The 16,491-nt window shown below is 39.3% G+C and overlaps 1 protein-coding gene across 1 annotated transcript in view; it reads right to left on the bottom strand.

Moving 5' to 3' along the window:
* Positions 1 to 4,975: 4,975 nt before the first annotated feature.
* ARL3 (ARF like GTPase 3) overlaps positions 4,976 to 16,491 on the bottom strand; it is a 215,777-nt gene continuing 204,261 nt past the window's right edge. The window contains exon 6 of the mRNA XM_085606551.1: positions 4,976 to 8,504. Within this exon, the coding sequence (XP_085462677.1) occupies positions 8,457 to 8,504 (48 nt within the window). The 3' untranslated portion in view covers positions 4,976 to 8,456. The remainder of the gene's footprint in view (positions 8,505 to 16,491) is intronic.

Below are 16,491 nucleotides of genomic sequence, written 5' to 3' on the forward strand. Positions count from 1 at the left end.
AAGCGCGACATCGCTCGTCTGTGGGGCTCTACTAGGCCTCCTACATTGACAGCGTGGATGGAAAACATGGATTGGAGCATGTTTAGGGAGAAGACAATGTATTGTGCTCGAGGGCGCCCTCGGAAATGGCACTCTGTATGGGGGCGATGGAACCAGTACAGAGGGGGCATATGCCTGCCCCCAGACCCGGACCCGCCTGAGGAGCAGCTCTCCCCTTAGCTTTCTTTCCGGCTTTGTACTTCTTGCTGGTATGTGTTTGTCTTCTTGAGTCTCTGACTTCCCCTCCTTTCCCTTGCTATCGACCTGTGTCTGTTGGACGAAATGGGGCTCGCTCCCCCTGATGGGAACCCTTTTTATGCTTTCAGTACTTATCGCCTTGCTTGTGTTTAGGTTTGGGTTTGTGTTTATTTAAAACTGAACCTTTGACTCTGTCAGTGAAATGTGGACGCTCGCATGTGTTGTGTTTCTCAAGCTGCCGTACCTCCGGGTTGTCGGCTGAATAGCTGTGTCACTGATTTAAAAGAATAAAGGTTAGGGTAAAAAAAAAAATTTAAAAAAAAAAAAAAAATCTTAAAAAACAGGTTAATAATTAGCTCACTCGCTTCATCAAAGAAAAAGAGCTACTTCACCCTTCACAATCCGGTTTCCGGGCTGCTCATTCTATGGAATCTGTCTTACTACTTGAGACTGAAACTTTAAGACACAATCTCTCAAGATTTAAGTATTTACAAATAGTAAGTTGGACCCAAGCAGCAACAACACGACCTACACGGCTTGATAAATTTGTTCTAGGGGGGAGGAAACCACTTGGAAACCCTTTTGGTTGATCAGCCTCCTGTAAAAAAAGAGGTCTCGCTATGGTACTCTCTAATATTGGACGAAATGGACGGCGATTTTGACCTACCAGAACAGCTCTGGAGCCCTTTGTTGCCAGCCTCTAATGTTGCAGATCTCTGGTCGATGTCCTGTAAACTGCTGTGGGAATTAGTCAAGCCAGCTCGGCTACGCAGGAACCACTTGTTTACTTTACATAGAGCTTACTATTTCCCAGAAAGGCTCTCGAAATTTGCTGCAGGAGGCCCGGTGGTCTGCCCGAGATGTGGACTTATGGAGGCTGCTGATTCACACATGTTTTTTGAGTGTCCTCATTTAACTCCATTTTGGGACGCAATTAGCAGCAAACTCTCGGCCAGGCTGGGTCATCCAATATTAATAGATCTGAAACTTGTAATCTTTGGAACAGTAGATAATACACGATCTATGGCTGGTAACCTATTATTCTATGCAATGCTGGCGGCTCGAAGAGAAATCTGTAAACGCTGGAAAGAACCCACGCCACCATCCTTTTTTGAGTGGCGCAGATCTCTGCTTCAGTTCTCTAAACTAGATATAGCTAGAGCCGGTAATCGTGACAGGAGAAACTATTGGAAGTTACTGGACGGGCTTGTTTGAACTTGCTGGGGTTTTTTTTCTTTTTTTTTTCCCCCCAGCTCCGATGATTATTCTGCCATGGTACCGTCTTGCTGTTTTTCAAGTATCTCGATGGTCTCCCTCTTTCTCTTGCCCAGGACGTACACACCTTCGGCAGCACGAATAGCCACAGGATGGTTGACTTCTGCCAGCTGGCTAGTAAGGGTTGAGCTGTTAGGGCGGCCGTGGCTGCTGTAGGGCTCTTATATTTGATCTCTCATCTACTGCCCTCCCAGCATTTGCTGTGTCAGCACAACGGTGTACCCGTAGCTCCTGTTACCCAAGCAGCAGGCTCTCAGTAGTCTGGAACCATGGCAGTAAATGAGGGATAAAAAAAAAAAGAGAAAAAAAAAAAAAGACAATGCGGGTACTGGTCTAACCTCAGCCTTAATTCTGCTTGTTTGGAGCGCAGCCTTCGACACCGTATTTCACGGCCTCCTGAGTCAAAGTCTGGAGGAATGCGGGTGTTGGTTGGCTTGAGATAAGATGGCTTGTTTCTTTTCTGTCCAATCACACATTTCAAGTCGTACAGAGACCTTTCACTTCTGAGACACTGACTCTTCCTCAGGGAGTTCCGCAGGGCTCTATTCGTAACCCTAACTCTATTCAATATTTACATTCGTCCCCTCGCAGAGCTCATTAAGAGACACAATGTCAAATTAGTGTCCTATGCTGATGACACTCAATGATTGTAACCGTCTCTCAGGATGAGGATGGTCCAGCGCATCAGTTCAAATCTTGCCTGATGGAACTTGCCTCGTGGATGGCTGAGAGCTGCTTGAAGCTCAACGCCAATAAAACTGAGATCATGATCATAGGCAAGGCTCCATCTATATGGTCATCTGCTTGGTGGCCGGATGCACTGGGCCAGATCCCAGAATCCAAGCCGAAAGTTGAAAACCTAGGAATATGGTTGGATCCCGATCCCTCCTTCGAGACCCAAATCAGTAGTGTGGCAGGAAAATGGTTTGGCACTCTCAAAGCATTAGGAAAGACTCTGGACCTGCTCTCGATTGAACAACGTAAAACGGTAATTCATGCTCTGATAACGCCCCAATTAGACTACTGCAATGTTCTTTATATAGGAGCAACCAAAGGTAGCCTAAAAAACTCCAGAGTGCAAAATGCAGCGGGCCCCCTGGTCCTTAACCTCCCTAGAAAAGCATCGGCATTGGCTACTCTTCATTGGCTACCGCTAGAAAAGAGAATCCGCTTTAAGGCTCTTTGTTTCTGTCACAAGATCTTATCTCAGAAAGGTCCTAAATACCTACGTACTTTGATACAGCCCTACTCCCCTGCGGCGCTATTTGAGATCTTCAAAGGCCAATTTTGTGCAAATTTAGGGCCAGTCTGGGGGCACATTCCTTCTCTTTCCCAGCGGCCAAGGCATGGTATTCCCTCTCATCACGGATAAGAGCCGAACCCTCTGAAACACTTAAGGAATAAATGCGAAACCTGGCTCATCAGCTCCGCCTAGTGCCCACTTGGGCTTTCTCCGACTCAGTTCCTTGGATTTAACATAGATTGGTCAGGTGTCAGCGTGGGGACACACCGTTGGGGTGTTACTAGGTGCTCTATCAATCCATATTATTATTATTAGTATACTAAACAAACATAACCTCCCTTTTACTGACTTTGGCTTAGCTATGAATGGATCAACAGCAAACCAAAAAAGATCTGCTCTAAGTAAGTTTAATTGTCATACCAAGCTTGCAGTAAATCAGGTCAGCACTTTTTACTGTAGATGTCAGCAAAAAGTCTTATGGGACTTAAAAATGGAAAAATATTTATAATCCTCCCCAATTATTTTGCCCTGACTGGACCAATCTGCATGGAAATTGCAAGGCTGCGTCTTAAAAGAATATGCTAGCTAGTCAGTAAATATACACATTGTCAAATGGCACCTAATTAATTAGCAAATCAAAAATATCTTTCCAATGGACTATGCATCTCAACCAAAATTGGTCCGCCATCTTGTCTTTCTCTATTTTCACTCAAGGCTGCAGAGCTGTAGGCTTCCGACTGGGTCTGTCACTGTCCTCACGGAGTAAGCTGGGACACTGAAGTATAGAAGGACAGTACATCTTGGTAACTGGTGCTATCCACAGCAAATTTAGTCTCCTCAAGGCAGAATCGTTTTGAATGCAGAAGGAAGGAATAACCAATATGTTAATGGCTGCTTCCCCATGACAATGATTTCATTAATAGGACAAAGCTTTGAATGCTTGGGGGTTGGGTTTGTATAAAGACTTAGAAATTAGGATGAGGCTCTTAATATGTGGGTATTGGTGAAGGTAGCAAAGTACAATGGTCATTAGAATTGCCTGTTGTGTGATTTTCTCCAAGGCTTGGCTGGAGATATTCAGACTTGTTGATAGTAGTACTACTGGAGTAGACATGGGCGTGATTGTAGTATACTGCTGTGTAAAGTATATTAGGGAAACAACCTAAGCCTTGGGTTGTCCCTATGTATTTGAAAAACCTGAACACCTCACAAAAAAAGACACCATTTGGGTTGATTGTTTTATTAAGCACAGGTATGCCGCTAGGGAGGTTTCAGAGGTTATAAAGCCCACTGTAAGGTGAATATTGTCTGATTCAGACAACTAGTGGGACTACACCATATTTGTTGTCTGTTTAGAATGTCTACAAACAAATGATATTAACTCGGTTCAGGCTAGGATCTATTCATTGGATGTTGTGCTTCCCTCAAGGGTAATTCTCCTCTGCCAATATATGTCCCTGCCTGTGTGAAGAGTAATCACCTCAAACATTGTTGCACTTTATCTATTTTCTGTAAATACTATATCCCTTACACTAGCTATTATTTATTGCCATTGCTGCGCAACTACAAGTTCACCAAGTGTCGGGCTGCATTACTCTTTTTACAACAACTTAATGACCTTGACACTTGTTTTGCTGTTGGCGGTTTCTTAAAATGTATTTTAGGCCAGAGGAGGACTATGTTGTTCTAAATTAACTATTTGCCATATAACAAAGTATTTTTATGCCCTAGTTTTTAACGCTATTATTTTGTGGCCTGTTTTTAATTGGTTTTTGAATGACTTTTAACATACATATTTTATCTACTATTTAACCATGTATATTTACTTATCTTTTATGATCTATTTTGATAAGACCGTATAAAAATTATTAAATTGATTGACTAATTTTTTTGAGGTATTTTTGTATGCGCATGTCCTTTCCCAAGCATAGGTTCCTTCTTAATTTTCGCATCCTCTTCCTTTTTTGTAGAAGACACTCCCCCCCTTCTCCAGCCACTCCCCCATTGACAACTATGGTGCACAGTTATATGCACTCTTGGAAGTGAACTCTACACAAGATACAGGGCCTATAACTGTACCTCTGAGAAATGCAATTATGAGTATGTGACATACTAATAAAGCAGTACTACAACACATACTCGGAAATGTCTTTGTGAATGGCCCCCTCTGACGTTAAATTGTTTATTTCTATTACTAGAAATAACATACAGAGATATTCATTTAAGATTGTATTTCTTCTAAATTTTATTTTTTATAATTGTTTTGACAAATACAATCAACATGTACATCAAGCTTTACAGTATGACAACATACCACATATTCTTTTCGTCAACTTTCAAATAGACCATAAAAAGCTGCTTTATTGAAGGAAAAAAATGAACAAGCGAGCAAAATCTATGTAAAGCAAATAAAGTTATAAAATAGGTAACTTCTTCAGGACGAAATGAATAGAGAAATGTAGCTACATGAATGCCCACAGGTTTATTTGGCCAAAAGCTGGAATATCAATGTTCCGTTTCTCTTTGTAAAAAAAAAAAAAAAAAAGAAAAGATGAATAGAAACAGACACCTAGACAACGAAAAATGCTTTAGACCACATAATATACACTGCTTCTACTGGGGCTCCCGCCTGAATCTTCTACAGCAAGCATTTATTTTACCTGCTTAAAGCATTTAATACCTTTTACCTCATAATCGTTCCATATATGTTGGGAAAATTCTACTGAAAATGATTTGGGTACATGTGACAGATTGCAGTATTACTCCCCATTAGATATTTTATACAAATCCAATGTTAAAAAATAAAGACCACTCTACAGTTTGCAGTACACCGGGTATGCATTCTGCATCCTAATCAACCAATCCTTTGAATTTGCAGTGTTAAATAAATAGATTGAGATAAAATAGTCCCCATGCTATTCACTGCAAATTCATAGTCAATTTGTAGCTGTGCAAATATTGGACTACTTTCACAGATTTTTCCGTCTAAAATGTAAAATATTTTAAGCTGCTTTATGGAATGCCATGCTATTTTATGGACCGAAACACCAATGTGAGGTTCAGAGAAGGTCCATACAGGAAATGACTCCAGCATTATTTTATCAGGTGCTCTGCTACATTTTACCCCTGAAGTGACATGCATAATTGCAAATAGAATTTAGGAGACAAACGAGAAGAAGAATGATAATTTCAGAGATATCCCTATCACTATAAACATGGCAATGTATGTGTTTATTATTGTCAAGTTAAGACCCTACCTTTGTAACAGTTTATCGGCTTCAACAAAGAAGAAAGTATGTGCCTTGCAGTAAAGTAATAGCTGCCTTTGTCGGCATCACAATAACCTACGTGAAAATATTTTTTTTCCAACTGTTGTGCATTCAGCTGATTTTGAACATGAATTTATTTGTTTAATTTCGAAGTTACCTATGGGGGGGTGTGGAGGGGGTTTGCACTTGCACTTGGGAGAGGGATGAAGTAAGTTGGCCAGTCCTAAAAAGCAGCACCATGAATCGCATGCTATTCGGTCCAGATTTTGTTGTAAACATCTGCCTTGCCGGATTCATAGTTTCCAGAAAGGAAAGTAGTAGCGCAACTCTTAGACATTCATTTATGGCAGGTCATAAGCGCATGTTTCGGACAAATATATTGCAACCGGCAGAGCAGAGGGAGGTCTGCCATCTTCAAATTCTCATGGTGTGCAGCCAACTCTGGCAGTCACTAAATAGGAAGACTGTGGTTTTCCTATTAAGTACATTTCTGTTTTCTGGCTCAAATGGGGTTCTAAAAACAGACTTCAATTTTAAAAAACAACAATACAAGCAACTAGTTACGCAACAAGGAAACCTGTGAACGCAATCAAAATCTTTTACAAATCTTCACTACAAATGTTCTAGACACATTGTGTATTGCTAATATGCAGTATATTTACTCCATCCCTTAAAATCCCATTATTCGAACGTCTAAGCTCTGCTCATACGATTGCCCCCTTAGGCAGGTTTCCATAAAGGAAATGGCTAACTTCAAAAGTAGAATTAATTTATTTCTTCTTTGGAACGCAATGTTTATTTAAATAATGATCTGTAAATGTTCAATTTTGGTTGCTAATCATGCCTTTTTTTTTATCAGAGCATTGCAGTTTTTAGTTTTAGTAATTTGACATGACAATATTTCACACCAAGAGAAAAAAAGTAACACATAGTTTGCCCTTTAAAAACAGTTTGGAACCTTTCATGGTCTCAGAATAAAACTACTGCAGATTTATTTTATGAACTTGTAATTCTGTAGTTTCTTCTTACATGTATATTTATCTTTTTACTTGCATGACTTTTATTCACAGTCTGGCTTTTTAAATGTAGTGTTTGTAACAAATTCTCTGATAATTATATCCGTCAAGCATGACCAATAAGTGTTGAAGTAACAGTCACCCGATTATAAAGAGATAAACTGAAGTACTAAGTGACATAACCGCTAAAATTCATTTAGTGGATATGTTTATTTGAATGGTCAATGGGCTTACAAAATAATTACCTAGTTCACAAAAAATGCAGCCTGGGACTGCTTTTGCTCATCCTATGCTTTGGTGGATACTTTATTAGTATTTTAAAATATTTTTTAACTTTTATGGACAGCTTCTGAATGAGTACTTTTTCCACTTCTCAAAATTACTTTCATTGGACAAGTTCCTATTGCTTTAGAAAATATTGAACCACTGAAATTTGCTTTCATCACGCAGCAGGGATAGTGACAAAGAGTTGATGAATACTTCATAACTATTATAAATAAAAAGGTTTTGATAAAGGGGAACTTTTTCAAGGCTACTTTTTTCAGAACTGGAGTAAATTATCGGAGTGAATAAGTAAACGGTCTGAACTGGCGTTTGAAAGCATGGGCCACAAAATGAAAGCATACATACTTTATTTAGTGTTGTTGAAAATATGGGAACACTTTAAACTTTGTCATAAGTGGAATAAATAACAATGCAAAGAAAGCATTAAAGTACAGACTATACCTGTTTTCTAGAATCAATTAAAAAATACATTTTTTCAAACTATCTCAAGGTATAGGTTACACACACACACGCGCACGCACACACACACACACACACTTTCAATGTTCCCACTGACTGCGTTCAGTGGCTTTTAGAAACCTGACTTACATTAGATACATGGGCTCAGTTTAACCAAATTCTCCCTTACAAAGTCAAACACAAGGTGTGTTAAGCCCCTGCAATCAATGAATTTTGTCCACCTCATTGGCAAACAAAGCACAACTAACAGAGTAAAGAGGACACTCAAAAAGGGGAACGAGTGAATATAACTGTTTTACAGATCAACTCTGCACACACATATATATATATATATATATATATATATATATATATATGGTGGACACAATCATGCCACACTTCCTGTTTCTATGTGAAAGAAAGAGACCTAATTTATTAATGGAATGTAGTGTTCAAGTCATTTTTTTACTCAGTCACTTCTGCCTGCCAGGGTCAGTGTCTATTGTAACAGGCATAGTTGAGTTCAATTAGGGTTTTTAGTTAGAGAAAAGATAGTGTTAATGTATGCTCCCGCTTCTTTTAGAAACTGTGGTAGCTTGATATCGATGACAATAAACTGAAGGGAAAGCAGCAAATGTGATCTTTGGACCTTGGTCCTCCTCTTCTGCTCCTCTAGTTCTCATTGACACACCGTTATTTCTTCTTTGCATTGACATTTTTGCACACCCAGTTCATGCCATCCTACAAATATAACAGACAAATAAGTTTGATTAGGTAAAAAGAAAAACAACTCAGCATCATATTATTTTGAAATGAAGGGATTTTGATATTCATGAAATCAATGTGTAGTGGTACGACTGTCTTTTAAATGCTGGATCGAAGGCTCACAATGACAATGAAATCGCTCTGTCCTGTCCGCACAAGGATTCATAATGTGCTTCCTCAAAGGTGAACTGACACTTTCAGGCTTAGTTCCAGGCAGACTTTTAGTCCAATGATTTGCTTTTCAACAAACAGGTATGTTCTGAAATTGAGGGCTATTAGTATTGCTGGATTGTCAGCCACAGCTTCTAATTTTGACTCAATTGTACAAATGAATGCATGGCTTTACTCTTCACCCAATCTTGGTGAATCTCACTATTATTGTCACTTCAACAGAAGTAATTTCACTATTAACGTTCTCTCTGCATTGCTTTGTAATTGTACCTTCTTCTATTTGTATTTGTTTTGTCCCAAGATTAAACCTGGTTCATAAACCCATACTTTTCAGTATTGTATTGTGCTGTGTTTTAGATAACAAGCATCTCAGAAAGTGTCTTGATTCACAACCAAAGAGAATATTTGATGTGGTCCAACCTTTGGTCTATAATCTATTGTACTTTCTTCGTAAGCCATTACAAACCAACACATAGTCTGTGTGATCCTGTAGCATTCTAGTTCATGACAATTTCAAAGTCATTGCACTTACTAAAACGTTAAGGCTGAGAGCAGTTTCCTCTTAATTCACATAAATGAGCACCCCTTTCTCAGCACAAATGTTCATTACTTTATTGAAATACCATTTTGTTACCCACTGTATTAAACAATTTGCAGTCACATCTAAACACAGAATTTAAATTATAAATGGAATAAGGTACTTACCAGTAACTAATACTTTAATGCCATTACTAAATTACGTGAAACTTTGATTTAACTCCGTAAACGCAAAGGGATCCCTCATCAAATTATTTTTATTAACATAAAAAATTAATGAAACTAGGTTTATGATACGCTTTTCAAATAAATGTACAAACATAGAAAAAATATTTTTTTATGTATGTACACTTTTTCTTTAAAGGTCTCCAATAAAACTTGAATGAACTAGAAGATAATTTTCCCATTTTTGAGGGCCTGATGCAGCACCAACGCGCAATAACAATTAACGCCTTTAGTAGGATTATAAAACACAAATTGTAACAGAGACCAAAATTATAACTGTAAATGAAAGGAGCTTTTCTAATACAGGAACAAAATATGCTTCGTTTTGGTCGTGCTATAGTTTTCAGACTGGTGTTTATGACAGGAGAGCCTGTTATCAGAAGACAGGCAACATAAATGGATTTTGCTGCTTCTTTAGCAGAAACAGAAGTTTAAAAAAACCTTTATTTTACGTAGGTGACATATCTGGATACAGTTTCCAATGGTTGTGGAAACTGCATAATTGACAAGAAACTGGCATACTGTCCAATAAGATTAATTTCCTTGACATCAACTAAATAGTCTCCAAGCATTGTTAAAGATTGCAGGAATTGCTGTTAGCATGAGCTAAAAGCCATTTTGTTCTTGGCAGCCATTTTAGTTAGCCATGTGCTCGCCATGTGCTTTCTCACTCTTCCAGAGCCTTGCACATGCTCAAAAAGACCTGTAGCTGCCAGAATGCACCTGCTCCTAGTATAGAACTGTCAGGCTATTCTTACTGATGTAAGCAGTTTAGTCTCCCCTCCCACTTTGTTGAGCAAGCAAATTTTGTATACCCATATTAGTCAAATAGTATTCTTGTATGTGCCAGGACCTCCCCTTGGTTTTATGCTGACTATGTAACAAATACATATATAAGACCCCTGTTCTCTGTACTCCTTAGACTGTCTCCAACAGTGGCTTGAGGGTACTGTGTGACGCAGTCTCCCGCATGTGAGTTTAATAAATATTTCTCTTTAATATTACAACTTCCGTGCCAATCTCTTCTTTGTTGGTTTAAAGGACCAGGTGTATCAGTGAACCCCTTAAAAGGTTTTTATTTCTACAAATGGCGCCCGAACGTGGACCTCATCGGAGAAGCGGCTATCCAAGGGAGTGGTCTTGACAGGAGACAGGAATCTACTGAGGAGGACAGGACAGGAATCTATTGAGGAGGTACCCTGCGCACGGATATCTTTGTCTTTGCAGACCCATGTGGTTCTGGTTTCCCTGCTCTGGTCCTCCAGGTGTTAGCAGCTCCCGACTGAGACCTTCTTTGGCGTGAATATTCTAAAACGACCGTTCGGTCACTCAGAACTTGGCAGTGAGAGGTTGGAGATTTGTGCTTGGTAAGGTCGTCAACATTGGTTTGCTTGTTTGTCCAAAATTGTGACTCGTTTGGAAATATGCAAATTGCAATTTCTATAGGCAGATAATGGAAAACTTTGAAAACTTGAACGGCACACTTTGAGTTAAGTGCTACTTTGTGTATAATATTGTATATCTTACAATATTCTTGGCATGCCTGTTTCAAGCGCACTTCGTAGAATGTGCTGCTTTCTTGGAGGTACCAATGTGAATCTTGAAAGTACTCCGCTGACTCACCTCAGAGGAGATACCTAAATAGGTTTAGGTATATTTAAAAAATTGTACTTCTTCCCTGGTGACTAGTACATCATGGAACTAAATATATCTATACAAAGGATCCGGATCTGTGCACATTCATAAGTGGTGATATGCAGAGCGCTTTTTGAGTGTTCTACCAGCCAAACTGGTAAATTTGGTGTATTTGGCTTCTTGAACATGGAACAGTCTGTGGGTTGTCTTTCGCTTTGTCCTAAGTGTTGATTTGTGGGTTAATGTTTTTTTTTGTTGTATGTGGTTGTGGACTAACATGCTTGAAAGTACTTGTTTCAGTAAGCAGACTATGTTTTTTGTGTGAGAATGGCTTGCTTTAAACAAGCAGTGTTGTGTGTTCTGAGTGTATGTCCCCCTTGTTGAAAATGTTTGGAATAAGCTCAATTGGGTTTTTGTTGTCATTCTGTTATGCAAATGTCATTGAAAGAATTACATTTTAAAATGCAAGAAATTAATTATGTAAACTATGCTAATTAGCACATTGGAAGTAAAATAGTAACAAAGTCTGGATGTGCAAATTGCCACAATGGTAAAGATAAATTAGAATTCACAATCAATAGGAATAAAATAGGCCTCATAGAAAGGAAGAAAAAAACGAAATTGTGTGCTTTGCACGCCTAGGACGCAATATAAAATGTTACAGCATTCTCCTCAGATACATTGTATCAGATATTAAAAGGAATTCACATTATCTGAGTAATTACTTGCTGGTTAAATAAAAAGCGCATCTTTTGTACACACATTCAGAACGATAGATTTTGACTGGCTTGCAATGCCTGACTTTTAAATAGATTGAACCGTGCAATTTCCTGCACCAGGAAAAGAGATTTCAAACAGCTGTGTTTAAGCTGTCTCACTAAGAAGAAGCTGTCTGACACAACAAAAGGAGATTAAACCTTTTCAGGACATTTCAATACAGCAAAGGTTTTTTTTCCTGAGAAAGGCGTAGAAATTGATCACAAGCCACAAGGGAAAAATGCTGGGTCAACTAGATCTTAAGTTAGTGCACACATGGTTTGAAAGCGTGCATTAAAGACTGCTGATTTTAAAAGTTAGAAAAGACAGTTTCATTATTTGGATAAAAGATTAAAAGTAGGGATTTTTTTTTCTTAATGCCTTTTTACATAAGCACATCTGTGGTTCCGATGTTAAATAATTACCGTCCTTTAAAAGTGACGCAGACTCTTCACGTTTCAATAAGGCTTTTGTACTTAGTGTTACAAATGAATACATTTAAAAGGTGATAGGAAAGGAATGAGGCTTGCTTTTCATATGTGAAACCATCAAAAGGGTTGGTGATCATTATTTAAAAAAAAAGGGAATTTTGACTATATGAAAAAAAAATGTTTATTAAAAATAAGTGCACTAAAATCGTTTTTTTGATTTCTATAATGTCTAATAATCATACTGTGAACTCCTACAGTCCTGATTCTCACATTGTAGGGTAAAGCACTACAGATCTGTTTTTGGTAACATAAGCTACAGGAAATATTGCATATTCTGTTAGGAGCACACGGGGATATCACTGTTTTCTTGAGACATAATACAAGTGTAGTAGATCTGCAGGTGGGGTTTATCCCATTGAATAACATTATCAAGGGATAGAAGCGTTTATAGGTCATATGCAGAGAATAGCTCTGCCATGTATATAGCACTAATGCTTTTATTTTAAAGATTACTGTGCAAGGGCTATAATAAGGAGGCAATGAAATTCAGTTTGCATTTATGTGCCCTCATGTTACACTAGTACAATTGCTAAAGGAATTGGTAGTTGGTTATTAATGTTTTCTAGCTAGCTCAATGTGCTATTTACCTCCTACAAGTTTGTGCCCAGCTGCCAAAACTAGTGTAGATAGTGTCGACAGAAGGTAAACGTGTTTCAGGTTTCCTACTGTTGAAATGGGGGAAAGGAGGTTAGCTCCTGGGCAAATTAAGGGTAAGCAAATTTAGGTTTTTTCTCTCTTTTTCTCACTCTCTTTTGAGCCTGTCTAAGTGGTCTACAAAACTGCCATGAGACATTTAATTGGCTATTCAGTAATACTGTTTTAAAATTGTTAGAATTAATAAAATGAATAAAAAATACGTCATGTTACTGCCCATCCTGTCTGATGAAATTATGAAAGGATGAGTAGTCTAGATTGCTGTTCCCTTATTTGACCTTTAAGGAGAAACTATATGTTATTCTCATGCTACATACAGTTTTGCAAGGGCATTGCTAGCCTTTTATTAGTTAGTCTGTGTAATTGAGCTGACAGCCCTTATTAAAGCTGGTGAATATGGTTTTTTCCTTTGAAAATAATGTTGCATAGTCGACATTGTGAAAAGTAGAATGCATAAGGTTTATAATGTCAGGGAAGACGCCCATGTGATCCTCGGCAAACATTTTTGAAGGAAAATATTGTTTTATAGGAGCTTGTTTGATACAACATGTTCTGCTGGAGAAATGTATGTACCCACTACGTTGAGTTTTTTTTTAGTTCTTTATGTAAAAAGAATCCCTGTTAAATTAGCAGTTTTAGATTTTCCCGCCGCGCCTATAACATGAGAGCATGGTCCTAAGCGTACAATGTTAGATAGATTAAGTGGTTCTTGGGTGCCTTGCTAATGTATGGGGTGCCCCAAGAGTAAGAAGGTATTCTGAGACTATCCCCTCTGTTGATAGATTAATTGTATGCCTAGTCTAAAGACCTTTTGTTCTGTCCACCAATAGATATTTGCTGCCCTACAACCATTGCCAGAGGGGCCCGGACATCAGATCCAGCCTGAGGAGTCAGCACCAGTCCAGCTTGAAGTCAAGGTGAAGGTAACCAGCACAGGCATTGCTGGCAACTAGGACCTCAGTGAAGGTAGAAGGCCGGAAGCACTGGGATGTGAAGTGTGTACCCCTGCCACTGTCTTGAGCGAAAGACGGGGTCACAAATCAGAATGGAGAATTGATCCTTTGTGGATCCAGTTTTTGGTGCCCAGCTGAGAGAGTCACAGACCGACAAGGACGGCAAGGAGGCTTTTGCTTGAGGTGACCCCCTTTGAAATAAGGGTTGCTTCAGGTACTTCAGCATCACACCCCTGAATCCTGGCTGTGAAGTAAATGAAAGTTTACACCTTTGTTTGTTGATCAAGAGATACCTGGGCATACTGAGTACAATCTGTGGCCCCAACGAAAGAGCAGTGTGCCAGCCTCTGGTTTATGTCAACCGTCGTAGGTATTATTGGGCAATAAAAAAATAAGTTACTTAGCTGTAATTGTAGTTCTTGAGTATTGGCATCTTTCAGATTCACATGCTTGACTCATTCCCCGTCGAAGTAGGATTCCCAAGGTACCATAACAAAGCAGTACATAACATTACCATAGCCTATAATGGCAATGATACAATCACTTTAATAGCCTATCACTTCAAAGGAACCAAACTACGCCAATCAGGCGGTAGCACCCCCTAGAACACTCCCCACCTCCGCTTTTCAGGTACTAGTGGGAAAGTTAATTCCTCAACAATAAGAGGAGCCTCTATGGGGAGGAGGGTGGGTCACATGGAAATCTATAAAGGATGCCAATACTGGAAAAGTACAGTTAGTATTGGATCTTTCATAGATGTACTTGCTTGAATCAGAATAGCAAGCAGTTACAGTATTTGTACAATCATACGACAATATTAAAATAGCGAATGGCGGGTACAAACACAGATATATATATACACACACACACACACACACACACACACACACACACACACACACACACATATGTTTACAAATACATTACGCAGACATATGTAACCAAACAAGGCTCACCTTATTGAAATAAATTATGTAACACCATCTGCCCAACAGCCACATCACTGCCATGTGCAGATTCCAGGCAATAATACTGTGGGGCTATATGTGCATTCCTCCATGTCGCAGGTCGACATATCTTTTTGGAGAGGCACTCCAGCAAACAATGCAGTCAAGGTAGAGACCACTCTAGTGGAATAAGCCTTGATCTTAGTTGCTGAAGGTCTGCCAGCGATGGAATGACAGAATTGGATAGCAGTTGAGATCCACCAAGAGATGCTTGCCTTTGTGACTGGGGCACCTTTACGATTATTCCCATATGTTACCAGCAGTTGGTCTGGGTTTCTGAACTGTTTGGTGAGGTGCAAATAAAATGTTAGACATCTTTTAACATCCAATGTATGCAGAGATCTTTCTGCTGCTGACTGAGGATTTGGAAAGAAAGCTTTTAGTACCACACACTCATTCAATTGAAAATCTGAAGGGACTTTTGGGATACATTTCGGATTGGTTCCGAGTAGCACAGTCGCCTTTAAAATGCAAGAAAGGCTCATTAATTGTAAAGGCTTGTATTTCACTAAAGCTTCTGGCTGCTATTTTCCATGACATAAATTTGAGTTCCACTTTGTGTATTGGTTTAAATGGACCCTTCATCAACTGTGTCAGCACTAGATTAAGTTGGCGCGCAAGAGGACCCTGAATAGACCTTTAAGAAACTGTTCAATGATAATGTTAGATCATAAAGATAGTGAGTTTGAAGAGCGTCTAAATCTTGATATTGCAGCAAGGTGTACCTTAATTGATGCATGGACCAATCCTGATTTTGTCAGACAAGAGATCAGGTAGTAATTGTTCTGGTGATGATTCAATAGGGTGATTATTCGACTTCTGGCACCATAGATAGTGGTATCAGCTCTTGCAAGAAAGTCTGTGCAGTCTTGAGAGATGATTAGATCCGTGAACTCATGGTATTTAGGAGCCATGCGGATAAGTGGGGTCTGGATGAAGGACCTGGCTTTGGTTCGTCATCGAAAGTGTCCTGAACAGTTTCAGCTGAATGTGGTTGTTTTCTGATAGCAGGAGCAGCTCTGTGAACCAACGCTGTCTGGGACATCTTGGGGCTATCCGGATTATACAACAATGTTCTGCCTTCATCTTGCTGAAAAGCCTGGGTATAAGAGGTCTCAGGGGGAAAGGCTTATGCCAAGATCCCTAACCATCTGATCAAAAAGGCATTTCCGCACAGCCCTTGATGTGGACACAACTTCCATAAAACTGGCATTTCTGGTTCTCTTTCATTCCAAAGAGATCTAGTGCCAGCGTTCCCCATAGCGAGAAGATCCTGTTCAGACTGATGGAGCTCTCATTAGCAGCAGCTGTTTGTTTTGCTTAGCGTGTCCTTTAAGGAGGTTGCGCCAACCAGTAACATGTTCTGCCCAAAGTGTTTTTCTGTGTGGCATTATCCAGTTCCAGATCTCTTGATCTTCCTTGGAAAGGGTTAGCAATCTTGTGCCCCCTACTTTGTTCAGCTAGTGCATGCTGGTGGTATTGCACAAACTAACACTGACGAGCCTGCCATCCTTGGCAGGAAAGCTTGAAGACA

The sequence above is a fragment of the Triturus cristatus genome, chromosome 1_2 (genome assembly GCF_964204655.1).
Source record: "Triturus cristatus chromosome 1_2, aTriCri1.1, whole genome shotgun sequence".
Taxonomy (NCBI): domain Eukaryota; kingdom Metazoa; phylum Chordata; class Amphibia; order Caudata; family Salamandridae; genus Triturus; species Triturus cristatus.